Source organism: Lissotriton vulgaris, chromosome 8 (genome assembly GCF_964263255.1).
Source record: "Lissotriton vulgaris chromosome 8, aLisVul1.2, whole genome shotgun sequence".
In the NCBI taxonomy this organism is placed as follows: Eukaryota; Metazoa; Chordata; class Amphibia; order Caudata; family Salamandridae; genus Lissotriton; species Lissotriton vulgaris.
In genome coordinates, this window is record NC_141696.1 from 771,594,110 (window position 1) to 771,616,658 (window position 22,549).

Here is a 22,549-nt window from a genome sequence, read left to right on the forward strand (position 1 = left end):
GCACATTAAAAAAATCATCATGGTTTCAAGTACCTTAGGCTATTGTAACATTTCGGCAGCAGAAAGCAAAAGGTACAATATAAACATCTTTGTTCTTTTCCCTTCAAGCAAGTGTATTCCACTGGGAAATAAATACTATCTTTCAGTCTCTAAAGTTGAAGCATTTATAACCATCAGGATTTATGCTGTCATGTTCAACCAGTCTTTTAGGTAGGTGTGAAATGTCATCAATCAAAATAGTGTGTATTGTAATGGTTACTGTTGTGTAGTTCCTAGGAATCCACAGGACCTGCTCGTTTTAGATTACCTAAACTGACGACTTAGTTTCCAAACTGCTGCCCCTTATAATATTTTCTGGTTAGATTTTACTATATCAACTCTTAAAAAAATGTTTTTTTAAAGCTACATCATCACAACTATAAATGTGATTGACATTTACACTTGACTTGGCTGTATAACAAACTACTTGGTAAGAGCCAATCGTATTGCATAAATTGCATCTTTTACCTTGTGCTAGGCATGATGAATTTTTACCCATGTGATTTTTTTGATCAATATGTATGACAACATTTATTTACAGTCTCAGTAGCTTTATTCTTACCGTACGCACCTCCACATCACTCTCTTTACACACATGCATAGAATGCTTTTTATCATTCAATAAAACGTCACTGGATAATACTGATCGTTTTATGCTTCTTGCTATATCCATACCCTCATCAAGTGAAGGGTTTGTACAACTCCGGATCCTTTTCAAAAAATGTTTTGAGCAGCAATTGAAGGCAAACTGCTCTAGAAGAAATCGGTCAAGTTTGCTACCATTTTGCAGCTAAGCTAGCTAAATAATCCTCCATATTTTCCTACATATTCTGCTTCCCTTTGAAATAATTGTGCCCCTCCAACATGACCGATTCCTCATCAGAGAAGTGGTTAGCCATCCGAGGAATCGCTTCATTAAACTTATTCCAAGTGCGAAAAGCTAATGCTGGTGCTTCTGTCTCCAGTAAATTATCATAAACTTGCTGACCTGCCTCCCCTAAATGATTAAACAATAAAGCAGTACGTTTTACAGCATCATATTTTGTAGACCATATCGTTTTCAAACATTCTGAGCCATTTCGGTCAAGACATAGGTGGCCTTTCAGGATTTTGCAGAAAAGGAGGCGGGTAAACAACATTCCTAGCATTAGCCATTTCCTTGCTAGCAGATGATAGATTAAGGCAAAACTAATTTTCTCCAAATTAAGTATTACACAATGTATCTTAAAGTTCACGGAACAAAACTTATATCCAGGAATGTAAAAGTGCTCAAATGCTACTGAATTAACAAGGCACCAAAAATCAACCGATCCGCTGACAATCCTCACAGATTGATAATATATAAATCCTGCCGAAGACTTTAATTTATATACAGCCTCAGCTAAGCCCAATTCAACTTGGCCGCTGCATGCATGATACTTCACTGCGTACATTCTCTCCCAAGTGCCTTGCTTATACAAAATGTGAGAGCCCAGCTGCGTGCATAATGCGCCGCAATTTGCGTTGATATTAAGGTATGCTCTACCTTCTCTCATCAAAAGAAAACGGGCACCAGCGCGCTCAATCACCGTAAACTCTCAACACGCTCCCACAGATAAGCGGTTCTGAATTCCTCATGCTAAACTGTTCCAAGAGCACAAACTCATTCGAACAGTGATGCTTAACCAGCAAGGAGAACAAATAGTTTCATAGTCACAGTAACGTTACTGTAGTGAGGCAATAAATCCTTGGAAATCCTTTAGGGGAAAAAAACGGTTGCAGCTATATATTGTAGAATAGCAGATTGTCTGTGGGTTCTCCTCACAACAAACTTATCGCCAATCTGTAGCAAGTCACAACAAATAAACCACTCAGAAAACCTTGAACATTGACAATGAAGATCAGTTTTCTCCTTTTTAGGTCTCACACTGACGTAAGCAGCGCATGCGCTGCTCTCGTCTTAGGAGGCTTCTTGGAATCAATACGATTCCAGAAGCCTCGTCTCAGCTCAGCCTTAAGTTCTGATTCGTGCGTGTCGTTTTGCGTCACAAATTATGCCGAAGACAGTGCAATGATTGCACTAAAGGCATGTCAATAGGCGCTTGTTGCCACCCGGTCTCCTTTAAGCCCCGCCCATCGGGATTCGATCTTTTACTTGCGGCGGGAGACAGTATCTCCTAATTAGCCTCTATGCACTTTTTTGGGATCATACCCCTTTGGCAAAGGCAGCGTATGTTTATAATTGCATTACGCTTTCACTTTAAGTAAAAGCTCAATGCAATTATAAACAGGTGGCTGCCTTTGCCAAAGCTGAGAGCTTTATATGAATTTTTTCTCTTTCGTTGCACATTTGTAGTAAAATCTCATGTTGAAAGGTATGCTTTATACGGCCGCTCCATCGCATGTGCATTTACCTCCTTACCACAGTACACAAGATAAACTTTTCCTAGCCTTGTCCTTTTTCTAAAGTAATTATCGTGATCAGAAAATATGCTGAAATAGACAGAACTTGGGCAGAAACAGGAAAGCAGGTGCAGTTCTGTTCAGATTCACTTATTTGAGAGGATACGGCGAAAGAACTGTAAAAGCAATCTGCGACTGTTAATGTATAAGAACCTGTGTAATGCACGGGTTTACATGCATCAAACTGGAGGGGTTCACTGGTCAGTCCAGAACTCTTCAAATCGACTGCTTTGCTGTCCCACGGGAGTTCTCCGTGAAGCCCTCTGCAAGGTTTAACTTGCAGAAGCATGTGACCCAAGGACAAAAGCCTGTGAGAGGGCACATATTAGTCAGAGGAAGAACGCATCTGCAGTTTCATTTCCGCTTCCTACTAGCAACTTTTAGACCAGCGTCAATCGGGGCCATCATTTTAAGCACAGAAGCAGTGGATTTATTCAAAGTTACCAGCAGATTACTCTACAACATTGTGCGTTCCTGGCCTTTGACACAAAGTATTCTGGGAGTTGTAGTACAGGCTGCAGAAAGTTCCAAATCACAGTAGTGTGTAGCAGAACGCTTTAGTTTCCCGATTTACTTCGCCTTCCAAGTTTTTGATTTTCCATTCTGATGCTTGTAATCCTGATGTTAAAATTGGACACATTGTTTCCGAGGCAAAAGTGGGCACACAGAAACGCATGTCCAAAAGGCAAGGGTTACCCTACTCTGGACTCTTGGGTTTCTCTACTACTCACTCTTTACTACTCACTCTCTACTACTCTCTCTTCTCTACTCCCTATTACTCACTCTCTACTACTCACTCTCTACTACACTCTACTCTCTACTACTCTACTCGCTACTACTCACTCTACTACTCTCTACTACTCACTCTCTACTACTCACTCTCTACTACTCACTCTCTACTCTCTACTCTCTCTCTACTCACCCTCTACTACTCACTCCCTACTACACTCTCTACTACTCACTCTCTACTACTCACCCTCTACTCACTCTCCACTACTCTACTACTCTACTACTCACTCTCCACTACTCTTGACTACTCTACTCTCTACTACTATCTACTCACTACTCCTCACTCTCTAATACTCTCTACTCCTCACTCTCTACTACTCACGCTGTACTACTCGCGAATACTCACTCTACTACTTTACTACTCTCTATTACCCACTCTACTACCCACTCTACTACCCACTCTACTACCCACTCTACTACCCACTCTACTACCCACTCTCTACTACCCACTCTCTACTACCCACTCTCTACTACTCACTCTCTACTACTCACTCTCTACTACTCTCTACTACTCTCTTTACTACTTTCTACTATTCTCTCTACTACTCTCTACTCACTCTCAACTACTCACTCTCAACTACTCACTCTCTAGTACATTCTCTATTACTCACTCTCTACTATCTACTACTCACCCTCTACTCACTCTCTACTAATCACCCTCTACTATCTACTACTCACTCTCTACTAGTCTCTACTACTCTCTCTACTACTCTACTCACTCTCTACTACTCACTCTGCTACTCTACTACTCTCTTTCTACTACTCTCTAATACTCTCTCTCTACTACTCACTCTCTACTACTCTCTACTGCTCTCTACTACTCTCTACTGCTCTCTCTCTACTACTCTCTACTACTCACTCTCTACTACTCACTCTCTACTACTAACTACTACTCTACTACATCTCTACTCACTCTCTACTACTCTCTCTACTACTCACTCTCGACCTCTCGACCTCTCGACCTCTCGGCCTCTCGGCCTCTCGGCCTCTCGGCCTCTCGGCCTCTCGGCCTCTCGGCCTCTCGACCTCTCGACCTCTCGACCTCTCGACCTCTCGACCTCTCCACCCCTCTACCCCTCTACCTCTCTCTCTCTCTCCCCCCCTCTACCTCTCTCCCTCTACACGCGCACACACACACACATATATATATTGGTGCAATGATTATTTGTTTTTGATCCTAGACATCGAATCCCTCTACACCTCAATCAACCATCAGCATGGTGTAAACGCATGTCAATATTACCTTAACACACGTGCCATTTGTTTCAGGGAACACAATTCCATGTTGATTGCGATGATCAAACTTTGCCTGACCTCCAATTATTCCCGCTTCAAAAATAACACTTACCAACAATTGCGCGGAGTGGCTATGGGCTCGTGCTTTTCCCCCAGCTACTCATGTCTCCATGTGGGTTGGTGGGAGGAGCACGAGCTCATGACCACACATGCACACTGGTCGCCATGTATCGCGCACTATTGGCGTTACATCGACGACATTTGCATCATCTGGAAGGGCACCCAAGATCAAGCCCTTTCATTCGTATCTGATTGCAATGCTAACACCTTAAATCTGAAATTTACTGCTAACCTTAGCAGTTCAGAAGCTGAATTTTTGGATGTACAGTTGTTCATCAGGGACAACACCCTCATGACCAAACTACATCGCAAGAGTACGGCGGGAAATTCCATCTTGCATGCACGTAGCTCCCACCCCACTCATACCATCCGCAGTATCCCCTTTGGCGAATTTATTCGCATTCACAGAATCTGCAGCGACCCTGATTCCTTGGCAATGTGCCTCGAAGAATCTAAACAACGCTTCCTGCAAAGAGGGTACTCAAGAGCAATACTTGATCAAGCTTTAGCTAAAGCTTCATCATTAGACAGGGCCACATTACTTAAGCCCAGGGAGCCCCGTACTGCAAACACTAATGACAACCAAGATGACTCCCAGCGTACTGTCAGGCTCATAACTACTTTTAGCTCACAGGAGCGCAAAATCAGGCGCATTATTGGCACGGAATGGCCTATCATTCTGACGGATCCTATTCTAGGTCCAATGTTAAGTGAAACACCTATCATCACGTTCCGGCGTGCGCCATCCATGCGCGATGCTCTTGACAGGATAGCACCTGAAAACCCTCCCAAACCTACTAAGACCACCAAAATGGGCTTTTTCAAATGCACCTCCTGCCGTGCTTGCAACTTTGCCATGAATGCCAGTCACTATGTCACAGCATTCAGTAACACGCCCATTCCCATCAAGGAACACCTCACATGTAGATCTGAGTTTGTGGTTTATAAGCTCAGGTGTACGTGTGACTTGGAGTACATAGGCAGTACCAAGTTGCCTGTCCATCAAAGAATATTGCAGCACATAAGGGCCATTGTCAATAGTGACAGCAGTTACCCAGTGGCTAGGCATTTTGGAGCAGTCCACAACAAGAAACTTAAGGACCTACAATACACGGTTCTTTGTTCAGTGCCTCAACCCAGCCGGGGTGGGGACCGTGAAAAACTGCTCAGGCAGCGGGAATCCCAACTCATTCTGTCCCTCGACACCAAAGCCCCTAACGGTCTTAATTTGACTGAAGATCTGAAAAGTTTCCTGTAAAACACACTGTTTACAGTCTTGGTGGTCTGGTCTCTGTAGAATTTTTGCTTTTTTCTTCTCTTGCTTAGTCTTGGTGTCATTTATTGTTTCTGGCGCATTGCCAGATGTTCAATATGGCGCTTACCCTCAAGTCATGTTTCTTGATCTATTTGTCTTGACTAGGATTTTTTGCCATTGTTTCATATGTATCTATGATGCCGCTGTATTTACTATGTGTTCTGTTGCTTTCCCCTTTTTGACCTTTTTAGTTTTTCACATTTGTGGTTGGGCTCTTGTATCTTTTGTTACTTCTTCACTTTTTTAATTTATTGTGCTTTCCTTAACCTTAGCGATTTGACTCACATGTTCCTTGCAGTATTCTTACATGTGCCACTAGCATCTACTTTCTATCGTGATGACCTTTTCTCCGAATTTGAGAAATGTTGGCATTGTTGGATTTTTCAGGCACTATGTCTTGATTTTTTCTTGCGTTCTTCTACTCTGTGGTTGGCTGTTAACATTTCTGCGAAGCACAATGCAGGCACTATGTCGTGACACATGCTATGTTGCTTTCTCATTTATTTTCCTAGCCAGCTACTTTTTCTTATTTTTCTTGAACGCTCATTTTTGATCCATGTTAGTATTTTACAATATACTATTTTCAGACTGCTTTGATCACTGATTTATATGTGTAATCATGTGTGGTACATGCTGTTGTTCATGTGAAATTAACATGTTTTAAATTCAGACACTGTTGCTTTATTTCCTGCTTTACTTTTGGGCGTGTTTTCCCAATCAAGCCCCTCCCCACACCTTGTATATATTCCTTCACTTTTTGAGTGCATTTGTGTGAACAAGCTCCCTAGTGGAGTGAAACGCGTTACTTCCTAATAAACGTTTGAACCTGCTACTCACTTGAGTTTGTACTATCTGTGAGCTTTACATCTGGCTGTCTGCCGTGGCGCTTTGAGGTCTGCACCCTGCTGCTGCCTGTCACTCACTGACAGGCTGGGATTCCTTTTCATATATATATATATATATATATATATATATATATATATATATATATATATATATATATATATATATATATATATATATATATATATATATATATATATATATATATATCCACAGCCTTGGCTCCAAACTCGTAGTCCAATGGCGCTCTTGTCACCGGTGCCGACTACAAAGCAGAGCCCCGCTTTCATGTAATCTCCAAAAGCTATCCACCGATAGCGCAAGTCAGCACTCAACAAAGGATGTATTTCCCAAATTATCAAGATTTATTTTCAGAATGCAGCATTCTTCGCACAACAACAACGCGTTTCGCAACCCACTGTTGCTTGATCACGGTGTTCAAGCAACAGTGGGTTGCGAAACGCAACCCACGATAGCTTTTGGAGAATATATATATATATATATATATATATATATATATATATATATATATATATGTGTATATATATATATGTGTATCTATATATATATGTGTATCTATATATATATGTGTATCTATATATATATGTGTATCTATATATATATATATATGTATGTGTAAATATCTACATACATCTGTATATCTATTTAAATACAAATATTTGCATGCATATATATATATGTGATCAAGGGCTGCCTAGCCCGAAGCGCGTCACTGCTGGATAACTTGGATAATAAATTGGAACTTGCCTCATTTTGGAGTGGTCCGTTCTCCTTCGCCGGCGAGTGTGCTGGAGGTGGTTTGTAGTGTTGTTTCGGATATATATATATATATATATATATATATATACATATATATAAATATGCCTGTTATGTACATGAAAGTTTGAAAAACACTAATAAAAGCAAAGCTGAAAAGCCACCTAATTGCAAGCAGAATTGATTTAACTTAAACAAGGGCGAGACCTATTGCATTTTCAATGCTTGTTTCTGTAGTTATGGGCATAGACAGTAGTTGGGCCTTTATTTTCCACCTGGTTTGTTTGCAGGGAAGTAAAGAGGTGGGATGGCCTTGTCTGTTCAGTATTGTTTTGGGCCATTGCCATTGATGTAGGATTTGCTTCATATGGAAACATGCTAATCAGTTTTGCCAATTTTGGAGTTTGTACTGTTGGAGCTGGTACTTTCTGGCTGCCTTAAGTGGTGTCCAATCCAGGCAGAACTTACCACTCCTGTCAGGGTTAGGTGATTACACTTATTGAATAAGTTTGATACCGACCACCATCTGTAGAGTGGCGTGCCCTAGACTTGTAGGCATCCTATCTGGTTCATAGGACTGATCAGATGCCTGCACTTTGGGTATGTTCCACAATGCACATTACTTACTATAGTATAGGACTTTACCCTCCACTTACACTATACGCACACGCTGAGTGGAAAAGAAACTGATCTAGTCTTGTTCTTGGTGCATTGTGGGCTAAGGCTGGAGTCACAACAGACCTTGTGACTAGAAAACAACTTTGAAGAAAACTAACTTGCAAGCACCTGCACACAAAACTAGATGGTAGGAGAATGCAGGGCAAGTGAATCTACACAACTGCAAGGTACAAACACTGGGTTACAGGGTAAGTAACATTCCCCTTTAAGGCCAACATGTGGTGTGGTTGTTCTGGATCATTTTTTACCATTAGAATGGATTTTTCAAATGTAAGCTTAAACCATGTCCTTCTGTGGTACCTTACAGAGAATTATAAAAACCTTCCAGGTTACCTTACCATTATGGAACTCATCAAACCATGCGTGCACTGTAAAATGTAGTCTACGATTCCTTAATGTTGGTTTTGCTTAAGTACTCTATACCTTGCCATGGTGGGTTGAATCCACCCTATCTTCATTTCTGTTGCCGGGTTGGTTAATTCTTTAAGATTACCTTAGTGTTGACCATGCTCGCTCGACTTGACCATGGCTATTAAACTGTATTTAGTCTGTTTACGGGAATGATAAACAGGTCTTTTCAAGATAGGATTATTTTTATGTTAGTAATTCCTAAGTGGGACGAGAATATGATGCCCACCACCTCATTTCGTCTGAAAATGAAACTCTAGCCCACCGAGCATGGCCATTCTGTGGAGAAGATTTCTTCCCTGCTACCCCAGCAAGTTGCTGTAGGTGATTTTCTGTGCTTTATTGCCCTTGATGGCTTGCTAATGTTTGGGTAGACTAACGCCACCTTATTGTACTTGAATGTAGGCTCGCCGTGTTGTGGCTGCTGGCTTGCCCATAGTTCCTTCTGTTGCCAGGGCTACCAGCTTCTGTCTTGGTAACTTGTAACATATTCTCTGTAACTTTGTGTGTATTGTGAAATGTTTATAGTTTTGTCTTTCTTTGGGATTTCTCTGTATTCCACATTATTGCACTGTAACTAATCCCTGGAGCCCTCATCAGCTGCGTCCTTCCTTTTGAACCCAGCCTCAAATAGATCTCGGAGTTGTGAATACATTTGGTATGGCTAGTGCCACACTATATTAATAACTTTTCTTTTGCCCGATGGCCTAACTCCTCCTACACCAATATCGTGTGCTCATCCTGACTGACATTTGGTAATGACAAAGTCCATAGTTCTTTTACATGGCCTGAACATATAATTACATGCACCATAACAATGGGTTAACATTTTATAATTACAGGTCCTGCTGTGACCTGATCTGTCGTTCTTTGTTTTGTTTTGTTTGTTGCTAAAACTCTTCTTGTTAAGGCACAGGACAGGGGTTAGGGATTCCTTTCTCCTCTAAACTGCAATGTGGACACATTTGCCTGTCTTCTCCTTTTACAAATGTTGCGGCGCCTTAAACAGGTCTGACGTTAGTCTTGGGACTGGATGTTGCTATCAGTTAAGCGGTTTCGCTTTTTAAAGGAGATATTGTACGTAGGTTGTCTACTTTTTCCATATCTAGCGGTTTTGATTTTTATGAACTGGGAGATCACGGATTATCCGGGCTGTATGGCATGGAGTGATTTTTGGCTTGTGTCGTCCAGCACACAATAAATACAGTGGTGTTGAGATCGCCTCTACATGGGACAAGGAGCTATGTCTATTTCCAAAATGTTACTGAAGTCTGCCTCTCCTTCTATAGCTCATGTTTCACAAAAATAATCAAGAGATGTATGCACTATAAAATGAGGCTGGCACAAATCCCAGCATACCCCTTTACCTTCCACTTATCCCTATCCCAATCAGCAGAATTCCATGTCAAACACTCCGGCAGGAACCAAAGAACAATAATTAAAACACCAAGCACAGAAGGCATTCTCGGTAAACGTTCTACAAGCATTGAATACATTTTGCAAGCTCTTCATAGCTGTTCAGAATATTTATTCCCCATTACACATTGGTAACTTTTTCCCAAACACAGGAACTGTGCATTATCCTACTGTCGTTTTTCATCAGAAGCTGCAGAATATAACAGCTGACATAAGCCTCAGCAAAACCCCCGGCTTGCCTCTAAAACTGCCGCGTTCGAGCAGCTCTTCGTGGCCAACCCTGAGGACAAAACAGAATCGTGTGATTCCTGTGCTGCAGCTTTCTCAAAAATGCAACCTCCGGTACTGGTATTGCACATGACAAGACTTTTTTAGCAAATCCATACGAACAGGTAATTCACTTGCAGCGCTGAAACACCAGCTAATCACCCCTGCTCCAAGAAGCAATGCTGGATCCGGATAACCCCAATAACTACATCTTCCTCGCTGAGCTGCCACGGGTTTTCAAAGCCCTAGCGGACATCGCTGTCCAACTGGGCGCACATGTTGAACCCCCAAAAAAGAATGAGTTGCTAACCTATCTGGTTTCCACCCCAGACGACACTAGTAAACTTTCTGGCATTACTTGCTGAAAATTGCACAAAGGGGTTCACACTGGTAGTTAGTCCCTGTGACCAATCCCCACCTTTAAATGGCGGACCACAGCGTAATGAAACACAATGTTTAACCCTTTGTGCTCGTTTTTAAGCCTCCACTTCCATGCTTCAAAAGGTTCTTGTCAAGCAGGTCATGGGATATTAGTATTAAACATGATAAGCTGGATTAGCGTTCAGAAGCTGGGACCAGTTTACAGCTCAGGTGGGTATTGTTGGTCTGATGGCACTAGTGCTGAAGGTACTTATGTGGCAGACAGACTTGCGGTCCTCCATTGCACTTGGCCTTCACTCTAGTCTAATGTCGCCATTGATTTTCTCACTTAACATCTCGAACGGAGTCTATGTGCTTATAGTCAACTCTCGAAAAATGACAGTTTTACTGCCACCTTATTGCATTAGAGATAACGCTGTTCCTGCAACTGCTGGTGCCTCGGACTGAGGTACCCCTCTGCATACTCCTGCAAGTACCAAGAGAGGTGAGGAATATTGCTGCCGCTGCGGGTGCACTTTCATCATGCACGTTGTCGGCCTTGATACTGGTGCAGCTAGCTAAAATGGCTGCCTTTGAATGGGCATTCACTATTAATAGCAGCAGGCATTGAAGGAATGATGCAGTGGGTCACTGGGGAAACCCCACCTGGTGTACTACGTTCTCAAGGCCAATAGTACTAATAACTGGTCATTTAGGTTTGCTGGTTCCTACTGCGGTGAATACATTGCTACTGCCTTGCAACTCAATGCACACCGAAGTGAGTAGTATACCTCACAAAAGTAGTTAACTGCCCGCACCCTGGACTGAGCTCGTCCGAGGTCGCCTATGCCTCTGCTGCGAAGTAACTGTGGTGTCGTTAGCTGAGCAGGTATGAGTGGTGAAAACGTTCTGACTTTAGTAACCTTCTGAGTGTTTCCCTTCCCAGTCACTGGTAATAGACGTTGGTCTGTTTCCGCAGTTTTAAGATTATTTTATACTTTCTTTTTCACATTTTGTTATTAACAAATGTAGAATGAAGGCCATGTGCGTAATGTTTTCATGGAAATAGCTCGTTTAGGTATTACACGAGTTAGGCTTCTGTAAAAAAAAAACACATCAGGCAAGTGCTACAGAGGTGCATGTGTGTTGTCATTGTGCATGTGTCGTCCTATTTGCACCGATACTGTAACACGAAAGACTTGCCGCAGAACTGGCGGGCGCCAGCCAAGAGACGTAATTGTATACATTTCAGAAAGGAGGTCGGATTCTTGCCTAATGACACTTTGTGCCATTCTGCATTCCTGACCATTAGTCTTAAAAGATTGCTTTGACTAGAGTGGAGCAAGTGAGCAAGTGTTTAACTTTTCCTCAGAGGTAGGTACACACATTTTCCCATTGTGGTCGAAAGACAAAACAGTTCATTGCCCTTCCCACCGAATTACCTTTCGCCAGGAGGGCAACAATCGCCCATCGAATACTTGTCTCTCTGGTTTCCGCACCCTGGAGGTATGTTCAGTAGAATCTTCCGGCAAATGTCGTTTTCAATTGGTAGGTTGGCTCTGCTTTGACTGACATCTTGAAATCTGTTGTTTCTCTTTGATGCTGCAGTGTTGGTATGCACGGTATTCTTTGAAGGAGGTTGTGCTTCTGGTACAGGTTTTTACCTAGGTGCACCAACCCCGCAAAAATTAGTTTCCAGCATTGTGACATTTGAGGCAGCACCGAGATTTTTTTATTTTATTCATTTTTGTGTTTTATAGAGCGCAAACTTGACCCGTTAGGGTATCAGAGCGCTTTACAGGAACAAAACAGTATAAAATAGGTTTGAAGTCACAAAAGTACACAATAGTATAGGAAGGGGCGGGGTGCTGGGTACATAAGGAATAGAGGGTACGTATGTACAATATACATATTTCTCATGGCGATAGTCTCAAAAGTGTACAATAGGATAGGAGGTGGCGGGGTGCTGGGTGATTAAGGGATAGAGGATACATATGTACATTTTGCATTATACATTTACTCGTGGCAATAGTCTCAGATGTCTCTGGGGGGTTGAGGCAAAAATGAAGCGAGGAATTTGCCCACAAGGAAGGTTTTGGCATCATTTTTGAAGCGTGCCAGTGAGGGGATTCTTCTGAGGGCGGGTGGGAGAGAGTTCCATATTCTTGGTGTGGCCCTAGGAAAGGCCCGATTGTAGGTTTTTTTTCCCCCGAAGGCGGGCAGGTTGGAGCAAGAGAAATCTGGCAGGCAAGGAGTTTCGGGTTCCTCCAGATAACACGAGTTTCTATGAAAGATATGCAGGGGAATTTGAGTATAGTGCCTTGTATGTGATGCATGCCAGTTAGAGTTGAATTCTGGCCTCAAGAGGAAGCCAATGCAGAGCTTTCAGATGAGGTGAAATGTGATCCAATTTCCTTGTGACAGTAAGAAGTCTGACGGATGCGTTGAGGCAGGTTTTTAAAGATGCCAGGGAGATCTTGGGTAGTCTCAAGAGGGTAGAACAGCCATATTCCAGTCTGCTTTGAGGCAGGTTCTACTTTAGTTTTGGCCATAAATCTACATGACCTGTGCTACTCCAGGCAGGGCTCAGATGTTTTTAGGTCTTGCCTAGGTAGCGCTGTTCCTTCAAGACATGCTGTATCTAGGATATGGGCTTGAAAAAGCATCCATCTTTTTCATTCGTTCCTGTTGCTTTCCTTTATAAATCCTGGCTTTTCATTGAGGAATACACTTAGTAGTCCCTTCTTTTGGAATTTTGTATCCTTTCATGAGGACTGCACCTTTAAATGTGTGCTAATTGTTCAGGTTATTTTATACTTAGGACTTCGTTTTTAGCTGCCTTACGTCTTTGCTCGTTAACTGTTTTGTTTACTTGTGGAGTGAAACTTCTGTCGCATCATTTACTTGCCCTATCTTTATCTCCTGTGCCTTCCCCAACCTCTTGAGGCCACTGCTGTTTTGTTTATTTTTTTGTTACTTAACATACACTTTTATTTATATAGTGCACCTAGCCATGGGCTTGGGGAAATTAAATAATCAGCCCATTATCACAAGATGTTGAGCCTGACAGCAGACTCGAATCGGGATCCCAGCTCACCCCTCAGCAGCTCTCACTGCTGTGCCATATCCTTTGCCTAGTCATGTTGCAGGGTGTGGTACCATATGTGGCCAAAAGAGGTCCCAAGGGACTTTTAGTGGCGGCCTGTGGTACTGCTCTCTCACAACACTGCTTGTTTTAACTTTGAATTGGAGCTGCCATTTTCACTCCCAGCGCTACAGCACCATTGCAGGTTTACTTCATAAAAGAAAACACAACATAGTTCATTTTATAAGTAGTGGAGGGCATATCTATCCACTAAGTAAAATAAACATTGATATTTATAATGTCAATAGCTCCAACTCCAATAAATGTGAGACCTATTGCATTTCCAGTGCTTGTTTTTCAAGTCTTATCTGCATATACCTTTTAGCTGTTTCTTGTTAAAGACTTGTTGTGGCGTAACGGCCAGAGCTGCAGACTTTGGAATTGGGAAACCAGGTTTGAGTCTTGGTGTCTGCTAAAAATCTTGTGATACTGGGTAATTAATCTCCCATGCCTACCAAAAAAGCCTTGTGTGATGTAACTGGTGCTGATTTAAAGTGCTCCAGTACATTGGGGTCGAGTTTCTGTTACATAAAACAAAAAATATATATACCAGTACTTGGAGGGTGCTATTTGTCAACTCATTACTTACAGTTGTTTGACCTTGTCACGCTTGTTTGTTTTCTTCTTGTTCAATAGTTTTCCTTCCTCTTATGTATGCTCCTCTCCAGTGCATAACTTATTTACCATCATTTTAACTGGATGATTTGCATCTTTTCATGGCTGCGTATCAGAACCAGGTTTTTCTTGTAGCACTCCATGTGTGTGCATGAGTTTTCTTGTTCTCTGAGAGCTGCTTCCTCCCTCTCATCTCCATCACCTGGACTGGTGCCCCTCTCCCAAGCTCATTTGTAGCTTTTCCCTCCCCTACTTGTCCCCTCTACTTTTTTTTTTGTTGCTTTTGTTTAACCTGCTACCTCGACCCAGTTTCTCCATTACTCCACCGCCCCTCTTGGAAACCTATTGGTTCTGTAGTTGGTAATGTTTACTTGCTCCCCCTCCTGTTCTCTGCCTGCTCCAGGGTCTCTCCCTGTTGCATACTTTATTTATTTTTTAATGTATTTATTAAAAAAAAAAATTCTAGAGCTTGGCAGCTGAAATTTGATACCAGACCGCACTCCTAAATGCTCTTTTGTGCTTTGTTTGTGCTGAATAGCATCGGCAGAGCCAAACGTGAACCTATTGTGTTTGCAATCGTTTTTGGATGCTGTTCTTTATATAAGTAAAAAAAGAACCTCTAATACCTGTGATTTCAAGGACTCTGACAACTTTTCGCATGTTATACTTTCATGAGTTAAGAAGAAAATGATATCATCACTGACCTGTAAAAGTAAAAAGTATTATGCGTGCAGTGATAGTTATACATGACTTTTTAAATTCTTGTTTTTTTTAATCTGGTACAGGTTTTGGACCCATCATGATGAACGTTTTTTATACATGTTGATGGAATATGTACCTGGAGGAGAACTTTTTAGTTACTTGCGCAACATGGGACGCTTTAATAACAGCACTGGACTGTTTTACTCTGTGGAAATTATATGCGCAATAGAATATCTACACTCCAAAGAAATTGTTTACCGGGACTTAAAGCCAGAAAATATATTATTGGACAATGAAGGGCATATCAAACTCACGGATTTTGGATTTGCTAAAAAATTGGCAGACAGGTAAGAACATATTTATATGGCAGTTTAGAATCCTGCAGTGAGCAGGGTTTGTTTCGTTCCTCTGCTTGTTGCTGTCTTGAAAGCAGGATCTGGTGATTGTGACTATAAGTTTTAGGCCTGTCCGGAAACAGTTGGTCTTAAGACAACTATTTAATTTTTCTTAGCAGAGTTGGGGCGGTGTTTTTGCTCCACCTTATAAGCACATTTGAAAGTAAATTTGCACCAGTGTCACTCTTGAAAGAACATTTGGCCGTCTGTTGCCTGATCAATACTGTTCAGGAATGTCTAAATCTTTTAGAGCAGTAGCTCTAAAACCATTCTTCAAGCTAACTCCGTTTTCCTTTAAAATCCAAAGCTCAAGAATGTAATCAACCCACTACCTTAATTTTCAACATTACTAAGGTACTTATGACAAAGTTAATTCATCGGGCATCTTAACCTTGGCACCTGGGTATGAATTCAGCTGTAGTGGCAGTCCTAAACCTGGGAGCTCCAGTGTCATCAGCTCATGCCAACTTACTAATGAAAGCTTCTCAGTGGGTTACCCCTCACTCTACAATATTCTCAGGTGTCACACAGTTATAGCCTACTCTTGCACTCCATTGGGAGGGTTATTTCGTCTGTAGAATGTTTCTTTGAACTCAAACTGCATATTTTTGGTCTACACAATGTTTTGTTTGTATAGCATTACATTTTCATTGTTTCATGCGTGGTTAATCACTTAGTAAGTAATGTAGTCTGCAGGGTGATAATTAGACAAAGAAGAGGCTCTAGCTGGTGGAAGGAACGCTTTGGGGGGAGGCTGGCTAGACCTGCAACCTTCCATCGAACCCAGTGACCTTGACTATTGCATCCAATCATTCCCATATTGATGCCATTTCAGTCTTAGATTACAGTATTTCTGCTTCCACTAATGGTGTGATCTTGACCGAGTGGTAGTTTCTTCAGAGTAAATGTGCTCCTGACCTCATGAACTGTTTTCTTCCAGTTGACAGTTATCCAGTTTGGTGGTTCCATAGAGGGAGTGGGCATAGGGATCTTGTGACTTTAAGCCCGGCCCAGCAAGTTTGCTCAGTGAGACCTAGTGCATTAAGGTGCATGTACTGATCAACTTATCCAAAAGACTCGGCAGGAAAAGCAAAAAACACACTTGGGAATCAAAGTCCATCTAAGTTTTTGGTAGTGTTTCTGATCCTGTTGTCTGACAGCTCTCTCGTAGTGCGGGTGTTCCTACTACTAAATATACAAGGAAAGGGTTTTAACATACAGAGTATATTGGGCGCTCTGCCTGAAGTGTACGCAATGCTTATAGAAGCTGTAATGGTGACCGTGGTGCAACTGGCGAGCGGAAAAGACCCTATAACCACTCCAATAGTATGTCAGAATTACCCAACATACACAAACACATAATATACAGAAATACCTATGCACACACACTAAATGTCATTTACAGTCGTGTCATAGTATAGACACACAGTCGAAAATAGCCAAGGACAACATAACATAATAATGGAATTTCCTGGCGCTTGTTGCTTTGGTTTCAGTATTTATTTGGTTCCACAACCAGCCGACACGTGTTTCGTTGCGTTTGGAACAGTGTGTTCGCGACTCCTCAGGGCTGCGGTATAGAAATCGAAAAATAAAATGTCGCTCCACCGGTAATAATTCTGGCCCGGCGGGGCTTGTGATCATATGCGACGAGTATCTTCGTAGCAAAGCCAAGTGTAACAGAAGGTCCAGTGGATATGTTTCACATCGAAGTGTTTTCTCGTGGTTCAACGATGTGTAAGCGCGACTCCCTTTCATAACAGAAATATGTTCCTGTCTCACTGTCACACCTGTCCGAATTTTTCCATTTTAACTGTCAGTGTGTGCCATGACAAAGCGCATATAGTCCCAATTCCCATAGTTTGATCTCATTTCCCTAGCGCATCACTGTGCCTTCTATTATGATCAGTTTGTTTAGAAAGTGATGGAATTCTAGGTTACTTGTCTCCCTATCTCAATATTGGTAAATTCCTTGTTACAGAATCAGTCTGAAGTCCTCATGGTCTCCCTTTCTCAATGCATATAGATCCCCACACCAATATTAATGTAAATGGTGACCCAATGTCTGTTTATACCCATAAGCTGTATGTCTTTCCATACTCAATTTCTGTATTCCCTATTCCAGGTGTCTGTCTGTCCCAGATGTAAATGTCCCTGGATCAAGTCTGTGTGTGCGCCTCAGTGTGTGCTCTCTGTCTCTGTGCCATCCTCAGGGTTTGTATTCTCCGCCCCAGTGGCATTGTGTTTTTCATCCTTTTTTATATCCTGACTGGAATTAGTTATCTTGCTGTCAAGCCCTTACCTTGAAGTCTAGGGACTCTGAACTGGAAGATCTCTGTAACAAGTATTACTTGTTGCCATTTGAACCTCTGAACCAGATACTACTGTGAGTTCACTTACCAGTTTATGTAAGCTTTGACTCTTTGGACCAATAGTGACGATGAGCAGTCGAGGCTTACACTTTCAGTGATGTGAGTTAGAAGGCTCTTATAGAATTTACTGCAGACTAGCATGGTTCTGGAGAGCTCTTTAGGAATCCGAAACAGCAGGGTGGATTGTATAGTAGAGAAGCCTATGTCAGCCTGATCTAACATGGCAACCCACATACTTGGGATCCACATTTACATAGGGAGGGAAGAAGTTTTCATTTCACAAACCAGCGTTATTTTCCTAGTATCATCATACAAAACAAGTGCACACACCTCTCTACTCACACACACCCTTTTCCCACATGCACCGTTTTCCAACACGCACCATTTTCCAACACACACACACCTCTCTACACACAAGCTCTGTCTCTTCTGCTCCCAAATGTACTAGCTAGAGCCATTAGGGTTCTTCTCCGACTTCATTTGTAAGTAAAAGACATGTTCGCAGTAATCTTAATTATCTCTCACTAACAATTAGTCATTTCATGTGCAATGGGATGGTGAAAACTCACTTCAAACATATGGAGCGGCTGCAAGGAAAAATACCAGTTATGTCAGAAATGATGAAATTTGGACCAGAGCGGCACAGTGCACGTGTGCCAGGCAATATTACATTTGTAGTAAGCCTATTTGCTTTGCAGCTACAGTGCCAATAAATAAAGTTGCTGTCGTGTAAGGAATAGAAACACAAGATTCCCTGACGTGTTCTTCAGAGAAAAAGCAGTTTCCCAAAGGACCCATAATAAAGATCTAAGTGAACAAAGTGGAGGTTGGTTTGGGCGTTCAAGGGGAAGCTTCTTCAGCCTTTGTATTTGAATGACATCTAGTGCCTAATGCAGAACTAGAGTGGGAAGGTCTCATATCACTAATCGGATGTTCTCTCGTACTTAGACTTCATTTCTGTAGCTATGTCCGGTTGTTGGTTTACAAGGGTGCATACTAATTCTGTTATTCATTTGTTCAGAGCAGATGGTTTCTTCTGAACAGATAGTGCACTGTACAGCTATTGATTAGGGTGTGTGGATTACTGTCCAAGTGAACATGAAGAACAAAAACCTTCAGTTAGACTATTTTTTAAAACCATGTGCATATTGTTTTTTAAGTTTACGTTTTTTTTACAATATTACTTTGAGTCAATTACATTCCTAAATACCAATTCCAAAGACGTTATTTCGGTCATTACAGACCATAAACACTAAGCAATACAAGTAGTGAAAAAGAAAATTTCAAAACATTTTTTTGAATTATATCAATTAACTGTCTATACCACCAATGGAAAAAGAGTAATACACTAATACATTGTTATTGATTTAAAACAATACAACAGCTAAAAACAAAAAAATATAAATCGGTGCTCAGTGGAGGAGATTGCTGCCTTCAATGGTGAATTAAAAAAAACAGTTCGACTGCCAGATTGAATTAGAAAAACAGGACACAGCAAATACAATGGGTGAGTGTGCATCAGTTCATAAAATTATGAATGCCTCTAAACATTGATTACACCCTAGATTTCTGCAAAGAGGTAAGAACCAACGCTGTCTAGCCTTGGTACAGCCTGGGCAAAAAAAGAAAACGTGGATAGCTGTCTCATCTAGACCAGTACAAGCGGGACATCCAGGAGGAACCACTTTCTGCCATTTGTTGGTGAAGGCATTCAATGGCAATATTCCTGTTCTAAACTGGATATACAGCTTCCTTGCCAAATTGGTTGAATGACATCTAAGAATGGCTCTAAAAAATAGTCTGTTTTAAAAATGCAAAAACGCAACCGATAAGTGATCAAGATTTGGATTTCCCTGGATGTCAGCAATCTTAGCAGATCAGTAGGCTCTTACCAATCCTAGACGTGAGATTGTCAGACACGCCACCTCGGGATTGCTCCACAAATCAGGGATGCCAATACAAAGTGATGCTTTTTTATGTATAAGAACCATGGCAGGTTAGCTACTCCTGGTAGACCCATTATCCCCTTTAGCTCTAACTGGTAATCTGATAGCTCCTGGGTCACCCGCAGTCTACGCCAAAAAGTCAGTGACCTCAACCCAACCTCATCTGCAAAAGGCCTACTGCCCAAATCTAAATGTAGTGGTATAAGGGGTGTGCTCAACTGTAGGCCCAGCAACTGTCTCATGAATCTGATCTCTATCCTTGACAAACTAGCAGTGGGACGATGACCCCAAAGATCAGCCCCATACAATACGGCACTCCTAGCTTGTACCTGGTAGATCTCAACCACAGGACTAGGCGATGCATGAGAGGAGTTCTTATAGGTTGTTATAAGTCCCCCCCACCATCTGGGCAAGCCTAAGACCTGCCTTGGCTATTTACGGCCCCCATTCAAATGATTCAGACTGCGTAATACTAAGATAATCATAGACTGACACTAATTGGGTGCCGTTTAGAGAGTGGTTTGGGCGCAATGATTTTGCTGGATTAAATACCATGAATTTGGTTTCAGCTGTGTTGATCTCCAGCCCCCTATTTTTGCAGAATAATGCCAAACTGTTTAATATCCACTGAATGCCCATAGGGGACTTCGATAAAAGCAAAGTGTCATCAGCAAACGTCATTGCTGGGACCTTATCATGCACCTACTTAGGGGCATCGTTATCTGGCACCTCAATAAGTTGGGCCACCAGTGCATTAACAAAGAGGCAAAACAGAGTTGGGGCCAACACGCACCCCTGTCTTACACCTCTATCAACTGGGAAACAAGGGGTCAATTCCGCATGCTTCCAACATCTAACTTAGGCAAAGCTACCCTTGTGGAGGCGAAGAATTAAATTCAATTGGTATGGAAGGATTCCTAGTTGTTCAAGGACTTCCCAAAGTTTGGCACAGGGGACCAGATCAAAAGCCGATTTCAGGTCAACGAATATCAGGTAGAGACTGCCACCCTCCACTGTCACCGTCTTCCAGTATAACAGCTGAAGTCTAAGGATTTGATCAATGGTCGACCTATTCTTCTGAAAATCAGCCTGATACATACTCAGTATTCCACCATTCCTAAATACATTTTCCTTGCCCAAAGTAAATTCTGTAACTGCCAATAAGTGCAGTTTTTTTGATTTTATAGTGTATCCTTAAAATGTGTGAAGTTTCAGTCAGATCTCATTATTCTAGCATGAATGGGTCCGATACATTTTGCTCATTTGCTTACTAATTATTGCTGAGCTGCTGTTGGCTTATTTCCACTTTGTGTGTTTGTGCCTAGTCTGAAGCATGGATGCATTACTTGTCCTTTTTTCCATGGCTTTTTTCATTGTATTTAAGTACTCTACCAGAGTGTGCCTAACTTATTTGTGTACTTCCCCAGTGTTCCTCACCTGCCCTCCTTTCTTCTGTTGTCCTTCTTGGCTTGACCCCACTCTCCCTCTGTTCATGGTCTGTGCTGGCTTGCCTCAACCCTCCCAAAAATTCCTCCCTCCCTCCATTCATTGTTGGTTCTGAATTGCCCCCCCCCCTCCTCCCTCCCTCTTTGTCCTCGTTGTCTTTCCCTCCCCCGTTTGTTGTTCATGTTGGCTTGCCGTTCCCCCACTTGGCCCTCATCCATCCTGTTTCCATGTTGCCCTGACCTTTCCCTACCTCTGTCATTTTTTGCCCCTAAACCCAGCTGCCATGACCAAACCTCCACCCTCCTTGCTGCCTCACCTCTTCTGTTGCCACTCTACTTCCTTACTTCCTCTAGTTTGCCTCCAGCCAGCAATAAAAAAAGCGTTACGCCTCGGCCAGTGCTGGCTGCATTATATTACACTTAAAAAAAAAAAAAAAAAAAAATGTCAGCCAAGTTGCCCAGCAAAACATAGACAAAGCACATATCTTGTTGAGGCAAAACCTACTAGCTATGCCAAACTTTGTTAAGATTGATAGTTAACATATGTACTGTGCGCTTTTATAGCTTCGCCTATAGATTAGCTGTTTTTTGTCAGTTGGCTGTTGTCTCCAATACATTACAATATAGGCATATGGAGGGTTATGGGACTGTCACTGTTCTTGATTAGATGTCTTTCTTGTCTATGTAATTTCCCTGCTTTTTAGGTCGAGCCTGGGCAGCGCATGCGTTGCTCCGCGAGACATGATGTATTTGAGTATGGACTTGAAGCCCCACCCACTCTTCGCCATATTGGTCATTGGCTTGTGTCATTGTCCTTCGTAAATGCTGGTTCTGATTCGTTAATATGCTTGTTAGTCCCTCCTTAGTACCACCCTTGTCTTCATTTGTAACTTCCCATTAGGACTGGCCCTTTTACCTCTGTTGTTACCTGGTATGTCTTATTTAGTCTTTAAGCACGAGTTTCTCCTACTGCAGGCACGACATGCTTTCCTGCAACAATAAGCGCACAATGTGCGCTTTCACTTTCCAAGCGTCCCGGGACAATGGCGGCCACTTCTCCGAAGTGAAATAGGTCTCACATTTACAAGAATTTGAGCTATTGGCATTGTGAATGACAATGCCTTTTATTTATGTGTTAATTATCAAAACAGATAAATAAAATGCATTGTCATTTACAATGCCAATAGCTTAAACTCTCGCAAATGAGAGACCTGTTGCATTGCAAATGCTTGTTATTCA

General features: G+C 42.0%; 1 protein-coding gene across 1 annotated transcript in view; it reads left to right on the forward strand.

Moving 5' to 3' along the window:
- PRKX (protein kinase cAMP-dependent X-linked catalytic subunit) overlaps positions 1-22,549 on the forward strand; it is a 459,846-nt gene that overhangs the window by 223,614 nt on the left and 213,683 nt on the right. The window contains exon 3 of the mRNA XM_086934664.1: positions 15,236-15,499. Coding sequence (XP_086790790.1) covers positions 15,236-15,499 — 264 coding nt within the window. The remainder of the gene's footprint in view (positions 1-15,235; positions 15,500-22,549) is intronic.